Source organism: Poromitra crassiceps (assembly GCF_964638095.1).
Source record: "Poromitra crassiceps genome assembly, chromosome: 8".
NCBI lineage: Eukaryota > Metazoa > Chordata > Actinopteri > Beryciformes > Melamphaidae > Poromitra > Poromitra crassiceps.
Window position 1 is genome coordinate 25,892,966 of NC_139629.1, and position 8,138 is coordinate 25,901,103.

The 8,138-nt window shown below is 48.7% G+C and overlaps 1 protein-coding gene across 1 annotated transcript; it reads left to right on the forward strand.

Annotated features, from left to right (window-relative positions):
- Positions 1-3,231: 3,231 nt before the first annotated feature.
- LOC310781502 (GRB10-interacting GYF protein 2-like) lies at positions 3,232-7,815 on the forward strand (the record flags this gene model as incomplete). Its single annotated transcript, XM_083642142.1, has 2 exons — positions 3,232-4,705; positions 5,387-7,815. Exons 1-2 carry the CDS (start codon positions 3,247-3,249, stop codon positions 7,813-7,815), a joined length of 3,888 nt encoding a protein of 1,295 aa, XP_083498268.1. The 5' UTR covers positions 3,232-3,246.
- Between the last annotated feature and the right edge of the window lie 323 nt (positions 7,816-8,138).

Below are 8,138 nucleotides of genomic sequence, written 5' to 3' on the forward strand. Positions count from 1 at the left end.
GCTCACCTGAATAAAATGTCTACATAGCGTTGAAGCGTTTTCTGATAATTGCATTAAAAAAAAAACGAAAATCATAAAATTGGTTCTCTTTTTTGAAGATGAACTTGCTGAACACAAACGTCACTGTTTCATAAACTTATGTTAACCACAGACCTTATTTCATGCATTTAACCAACATTCCAAGTGCTAACATCCAGGTCTTCCGGACTCATTCCTCCCCTCCCCTCCCCTCCCCTCCCCTCCCCTCCATTCCCCTCCCCTCCCCTCCATTCCCCTCCCCTCCCTCTCTCCCTCTCTCCAGACATATGGGTAGCCTATTTGTCATGTGATTGGTATTGCTGACACACTATCATCCAAAGAAACAATAACAATGGACGGAGCAAAAGCAATAGACACCAATGAGTTTTACCGCTGTGCGATTTCGTTCAGCCACTTCCTCGCCCGTATATATCACATTTACAGCCACGACACTCAATTTCACTCTGAAAAAGTCATTTCAAATGAAATCGAGTGTGGCTAACAGTGTGATGGGAAATATAGGTTGGTTTGTGAATGAGAAACAGCCACTATGCTTTTGCTAACATGATAAAGAACCTGCCAGATCATGTCAGACATGATACAGAATATATATATATATATATATATATATATATATATATATATAAAAAGAAAAAAAACGCAAAAAAAAAAAAAAAAGAGAGTTCCGGATTAAGCTTTTGATTGTTTTCCTTGTCTCCTATGTATTATTGTGTAATTATTATTGTAATGTCATAATAATTAGGGGCCGGTATGTAGGAGCCACGTATGTGTTGCATATTGGGTCTACTGCATAACTGTCACTTATGGTAATTAGTGGGTGTGACAGGGGGTGTTACTTACCTGGGAGGTGTGTTGCTGATGAGTGTCATTCATAATGCCTGTCAATCATTCAATCAGATGAGTCAGAGGGGGTGAGTGGGGAGCTCTGATTTTCTGTTTACCGTTCGTTCGTACGTTTGTTTGATTTGTTTTCGGCTAGCAATACGGCATTTAATGTATGTGTGCTGCAGGGATGGAATAAATCTACAAAATGCATCTACTGGTCAAGGTGTGTTAATTTCCAACGGCGAGTAACACAGATAAATAGCCTCCCCAGCTTAGCCTCTCAGCGGCTACAAACATTTTTGGAGTTTGCCGCTACACTGGCATACATTACAGATGACGTGTTGTGTCTGTCTCACACACTTGACACCCCTGATATGTTTCAGCATGGTGGTTTCAGCTGTGTTTACTATTATGCAAACAACTCCACTGGAAATGGCTCAAGTGTTTTGCGTTATCAATTGGTTTTGGCAATCGTAAACATAAACATAAACGTTGTGCGTTCTGTGATGCCGCTGTGTAGTGGCTCGAAGCATATCGACAACAGTAGCACTTACACTGCAGCCTGTTGAACAGAGGAACAATGTAGCCTAGAACCATCAGCTCAGCAGCGTCCGTGGCTAAACTCTTCCAGGCTTATAAACTTGTGACAAAAAGCTCCTCATATGTCCTGCTCTCGTCCGATGTGTGGATACTATTAGTTGCCATAAAATGTTATTAATCCAGGGAGGCGTAACGTTAGTGGAGTTCCCCCTGCTGTCTTACTATGCACTATGCATGCGCACACGGCACATCGGCTGTGGACGATTCATCGTCCATCGCCCCAACCCTATTGTGCGCTTGCGTTGCAACTGCAAGGAAAGTTATGCGCCTTCAAGTTTTACTCGTGGGCAGTGGTGGCCCAATGGTTAGAGAAGCGAGCTTGTGAGCGGAAGGTCGTCGGTTCAATCCCCGGGACCGGCAGGATAAATCTGCGTGGGGAAAGTGAAAAGGCAGCGCTTGCCCCTCCCTCATTACCACCACTGAGGTGCCCTTGAGCAAGGCCCTTAACCCCAACTGCTCCAGTGGAGCTGCTCAGTGGCCAGCAGATCAGACTGTGGTTGTACTGGTCAGCTTCCAGGTATGAATGTGTGTGTTCTGTGAGCGAGCTACTGTAACTTGTCCCAATTTCCCCCCGGGGATCATTAAAGTCTTTCTGATTCTGATTCTGATTCTGAACAGGGCACTCCTGAAAAAGAGAGCATTGCTCTCAGTGAGACTCCCCCTGTATAAATAAAGGTAAAAAAAAAAAAATCCCTCTGGTGGCACAATTTAGTACTGCATGTTGTAGATGTGTACTTCCTGACAGAAGCAGAGAAGAAGAAATTAGACAGGAAGTGATGTGTTTTTCAGCCATTATCAGTGAAGTTGGCCACATCATGGTGTGTTCATGAGGACAATCCTTTGACAGTCCACTGCCATCCCTTGTACCCTCTTTTAGAGGGCACCATCTGTAAGTTTTACAGCATTAGAGTGTTTTATGTTTATTTCAAGTGTTTAGTTGGATAAGTTAGATCGTTATTTTGCTAAATGTACAAGCTAACTCTCAGTCAATGGTAACATGCATACAGCAGCTAATTACAGTTAATATACTTACCTGTGGTACTTGTTTCGTCTTACTGTAGATTGAAATAATACTTACCTTGGTTAAAGAGTACAGTAGATTAAAACGTGTTGGAATTAAGCTAATATGTACTTATCCTTTTATTTACCTGTATGTTATCTTAATACCTGAAAGTGAAGAATACCGTTTTATTGACCAATTTATAGCTTTGTTACTCACCTGTTTACTTTACCTGTAATACCAAGTGTCTTTACTTACCTGTTTATCTTACCTGTACAGTACATGACCTTATACCATATTGTGTATTGTGCTTGTAATTTCAGTTTCACACTTTGCCATACAAAAGCCTGCCAACTACAACACTCTGCTCCTTGGAGGAAATAATATGGTTAAGAGTTTATCTGCCTGTTAATCTCGACATAGGCTCACAGAGAGCACGCTGAGGGAGAACAGAACAGCGCTGATGATGTCACAATCGGGGAACTGGAGTGTGTCTGTGTGACATCATCACTCATTACATCACTGATGACATCACTCACTGATGACATCACAATTGCTCAAGTGACATCACTGATGACATCACAGATGACATCATCAATGACAGCATCACTCACTGATGACATCACTTACTGATGATATCACTTCACGAGTTGCGCCTCTGCAGGGAAGGAGTTATGACCTCACTGATGATGTCACAATCTTGTGAAAAACTTAGAGAGAGAGCCACACAAGTAAAATACAAACCCTGTGCCTTCAGAAGAAGCAGAGACCTTCAAGGAAGAATGGATGAAACCCAGACGCTTAACTTTGGACCAGAATGGCTCCATGCCCTGTCGGGAGGTGGAGGCAGCAGTGGTGGTAGAAGCAGCAGCACCATTGTTGCCTCCCCGCCCCTCTCACCTGCATCGCCAAAGTATAAATCTGCAGGCTACCGCTACGGGAGAGAAGAAATGTTAGCACTTTATGTAAAGGATAACAAGATCCCTATAGACCTACACAATAAGGAGTTTCTGCCCATCTTGCAAGAGGAGCCCTTGCCACCACTGGCGCTTGTGTCTTTTACAGAGGAGGAACAGAGACATTCCATGTCTGTAAACAGTGCAACTGTACTTCAGCTAACAGGGCGAGAAGGCCGTCCGATAGCAGGAGCACCAAGAGGCCGAAGTACCTCAAGCGGTAGAGGTCGGGGAAGAGGAGGAGGGTTTTACCCAAGATTTGATGATGTGGAAGGAGGCTTTGGCCGGGGAGGGAGGGTGATGCACCGCTCCCACAGTTGGGAAGAAAAGGAAGATAGAAGGTTTGAAAAGCCAATTCGAAAAGACCCAGTATATGCAGTTCCAGGCCATTTTCTGATGAACATCCAAACCAACTATGAAGATGATGTATCAGGCCTGCCGAAAAAGCACAACTTTGCATGTGAGAGTGAGAACTGGCGTATTCCTCGATCGATGGAGAAATACGATCAAAATGCTAGGTCTCGGTCAGCAGGGTGGCGGGAACTCCCAGAGCAGAGGTGTCGTTTCCCGATCGATGCCAGAGCGGACGAACGTGGTTACCGCTGGCCATGGTCGGGTAGCGGCAGCCTGGACGATGAGAGGGAACGCCTGCCAGAGTGGTGTCTGGAGGATGCAGAAGAGGACGCAGGCACCTTTGACTCATCAGGGGCCTTCCTCTCGCTCAGGAAATGCTCCATGGAGCCCATCTTGGAGGGGGCAGAGCTGGAGGAGACCAAAGAGACCAAAAGGGAAGCAAGGAGAGAGGCTGACAGAAAAGAAATGTTGGCCAGAGTGGAGGAGGAAGCTTCTTCACCTGCTACTCCCCCAGCACCTGAACCCCACACTGCGGCTCAGTCGCTTGCACCTCTCCAGCCCAGCAGGGTTGAAGAGCCTGAAAAGCTGACTGAGCAGAATGAGAGACTGTCTCCCCCACAGCTACAGCCAGTGCGCCCCAAAATCTCCCTGCATGTTCCCATGTCCAACAACATGCTTGAGTCCCTACACATGGCCCACATTGCCACCACTCATGCAGAAGTCTCTGTTCCGTCGCCCACCATCCAACTACAGCAGCAAAAGCCCATGGGGCTTCCAGTGGCGATGACCTACCCCTTGCCCTTCCATACAAATATGATTGCTCCCATTGGCAGACCTGCCACCATACCACATGGCACAGATGATGAGGAGGGACTGAAACACTTTGAGCAGGAGGCAGATAACATGGCAGCGTACCAACAGGATGGAGAGAGTAGAAGGATCCAGAGAGAGGAGGCCCAGCAGATGAAACAGACTGTTCCCCAGCAGACCCGTACCCAGAACAGAGCAGCTAGCGCTACAACTCCTAGCAGCTCAGTGTGGGGATCTGTCAGCACATGCACTAGTTCTAGTTGGACCTCAGACCCCAGCAGTATCTGGGGCAACACACACAACTCCAACATGGGCTTCTGGGATGAGGGTGTGAAGGACCCTCTGCCATCCAGGGCATCTGAGGGCAATGCTCAGAAGAACAACAAGGGCAACGCCAACCTCAGTAACTCTGTAAGCGGGCAGGCCAAAAAGAAGGTAGAAGAGAAGAAGCTGCTAAAACTATTCCAAGGGGTCAACAAGAGCCAGCAGGACAGTTTCATGCAATGGTGTGAGCAAACCCTGCACACCCTCAACACGGCCAACAACCTGGACGTTCCAACGTTTGCAACCTTGCTGAAGGAGGTGGACTCTCCATACGAGGTGCATGACTATGTCAAGGCATACCTGGGGGACACTCCCGAGGCCAAAGACTTTGCCAAACAGCTCCTGGAACGTCGTACCGAACAACAGCAAGCCCTCAAGCAGCAGCAGGATTCCTCTGTATGGGGTGGAACAGGATCTTCGCTCAACCAGTCAAACCATACGAGTTTCCAGCAGCCGCACTTTGAGACCGTGACCTCAGAGTACCTACAGGATGGTCTGACAAATGATGACAGGCTGGCAGCAAAGAGCTCAGAGAAGCCCAAGCCTGCACGCCTGCCTCTTCCCCATGAAGCTGCTCTCAAGTGGTTCTACAAAGATCCCCAGGGGGACATACAGGGTCCATTCAGTAACCAAGAGATGACTGAGTGGTTCCAGGCTGGTTACTTCCAGATGACTCTCTTGGTTAAGAGGGGGTGTGACGAGGTATTTCAGCCACTGGGAGAGATGATCAAGATGTGGGGAAGGGTGCCCTTCACCCCGGGCCCAGCACCTCCCCCTCTGCAGCGAGCTGGTGATCAAGAGAGGTTGAAGAGGCAGCAGGAGCCGAGTGGCTTCAACCTTTACCAGTTACAGCAGGTCCCACACCTCCTCAGGCAGCAGTATGATCTGGCCCAGCAGAAAGCTGCCCTCACCTCGGCTCCTCTTCAAAAGCAGCAACAACAGCAGCAGCAGATCAATCTGCTCCTACAACAATACCCGGTCCTCAAGACTAGAGCCTCTGAGAGCCTCCCACCTCCTGTTACCTGGTCTTTGTCTATACCAGACTCTGGTTCTGTGTGGGAAATGCAGAACCCGTCTTCTCAGGCTTCCTGCATACCACACCTGCAACAAGTTGCTCCTAGCACATGGGATGGCAGCAGCTTATGGGACTTACCTATAGACTCAATGGCACAGGCTCCAACCATTGAGCAGGTGCTACAGCTAGAGAAGGCAAAGACTGCTAAGTTGGAGTCGGAGCAGCGTGAAGCAGAATTGTGGGTCAAGTGGGAGGAAGAGGAGAAGAAAGGGTTTGAGGAGGCACTACGGCCTCAGCAGGAGGAGGAACGCAAACGCTTGGAGGAAGAGGAACTGGCACGGCAAAAACAGGAGGCATTGAGGCAGCAGAAGCAAGAAGAGGCACAGCGCAGACAGAAGGAGGAGAGACTGGCCCAGGAGGAGGCTCTCCGCAGACTGGAGGAGAGGCGGAGAGAAGAGGAGGAGAGGAAGCAAAGGGAAGAGTTCCTTCGCAAACAGGAAGAAGAGCAGAGGAAGCAAGAGGAGTTGGAAGCTTTGAGGAGGCGTGAGGAGGAAAGGCGAGTCAAGGAGCAAGCTGCAGCTGCGGCAGCTGCTGTGGCTTGGCAACAACAGGAAAGGAGGGAGCAGGAGGCACAAAGACAGCAGAAGCTGCAGAGACAGAGGCAGCAGCAGCAAGAAGCCCTCAGGCAACTCCAGCAGCAGCAGCAGCAGCAGCAGCAGCAGCAGAAGCAGAAGCAGCAGCAGCAGAAGCTGCAGCAGCAGCAGCAGAAGCTGCAGCAGCAGCAGCAGCAGCAGCAGCCTGCACAAATGATGCTCCCATCCTCTTCAAAGTGGGGCCAACCGTCAGCCAACATCATAAACCAGACTCAGAATGCTATGTCACTGGCCGAGATCCACTGGAAACTGGAGGAGGAGAGAGAACGACAGGTGCGGGAGGAGCAGCGATGCTGGGTACAGCAGGAGGTCCTGAAGCTACAGCAGCAGCAGGCTCAACGGCCCCAGCCCAAGTTGCCCATCTGGGGTAGGGCGGCCAAGCAGCCAGCTGCCACAAACTCACTGCTGGAGATCCAGAGAGAGGAGGTCCAGCAGATGAAACAGACTGTTCCCCAGCAGACCCGTACCCAGAACAGAGCAGCTAGCGCTACGACTCCTAGCAGCTCAGTGTGGGGATCTGTCAGCACATGCACTAGTTCTAGTTGGACCCCGTACCCCAACAGTATCTGGGGCAACACACACAACTCCAACATGGGCTTCTCGGATGAGGGTGTGAAGGACCCTCCGCCATCCAGGGCATCTGAGGGCAATGCTCAGAAGAACAACAAGGGCAACGCCAACCTCAGGAACTCTGTAAGCGGGCAGGCCAATAAGAAGGTAGAAGAGAAGAAGCTGCTAAAACTATTCCAAGGGGTCAACAAGAGCCAGCAGGACAGTTTCATGCAATGGTGTGAGCAAACCCTGCACACCCTCAACACGGCCAACAACCTGGACGTTCCAACGTTTGCAACCTTGCTGAAGGAGGTGGACTCTCCGTACGAGGTGCATGACTATGTCAGGGCATACCTGGGGGACACTCCCGAGGCCAAAGACTTTGCCAAACAGCTCCTGGAACGTCGTACCGAACAGAACGCCAACCAACAGGAACAGGCACTGCAGAACCAACAGCAAGCCCTCAAGCAGCAGCAGGATTCCTCTGTATGGGGTGGAACAGGATCTTCGCTCAACCAGTCAAACCATACGAGCTTCCAGCAGCCGCGCTTTGAGACCGTGACCTCAGAGAAGAAAAAGAAAAAGCAGAAGATGGTCCGGGTAGACCCCAGCCTTCTAGGTTTTTCTGTGAATGCGTCATCTGAGAGATTGAATATGGGCAAGATTGAGACTGTGAAGGACTTTTAAGGCACTGCTGCCAACCAACCCACTGACTGTATATGAACAGCAGCTGTGATTTTAAGCATTTGTTTATTGAGATTTTGATAAACTCAAATCAAGGATACAATGTATAGATACCATATAAAATAAAAAATGCCTCCCCCAAACATCTCATCTGTCAAATAAATATAAACAAAAGAAAAACACTGTGTTTCCTTTTAAGCAAAGTACAGCCAGTGTTTAACCAGTATAGCAGTACAACCTGAGGATTGTCATACAAATGTAGAGCATAGCATAAGAATAATAAATACTTAAGATACAAATGTACTGTAGTATCAAACACCTACCTA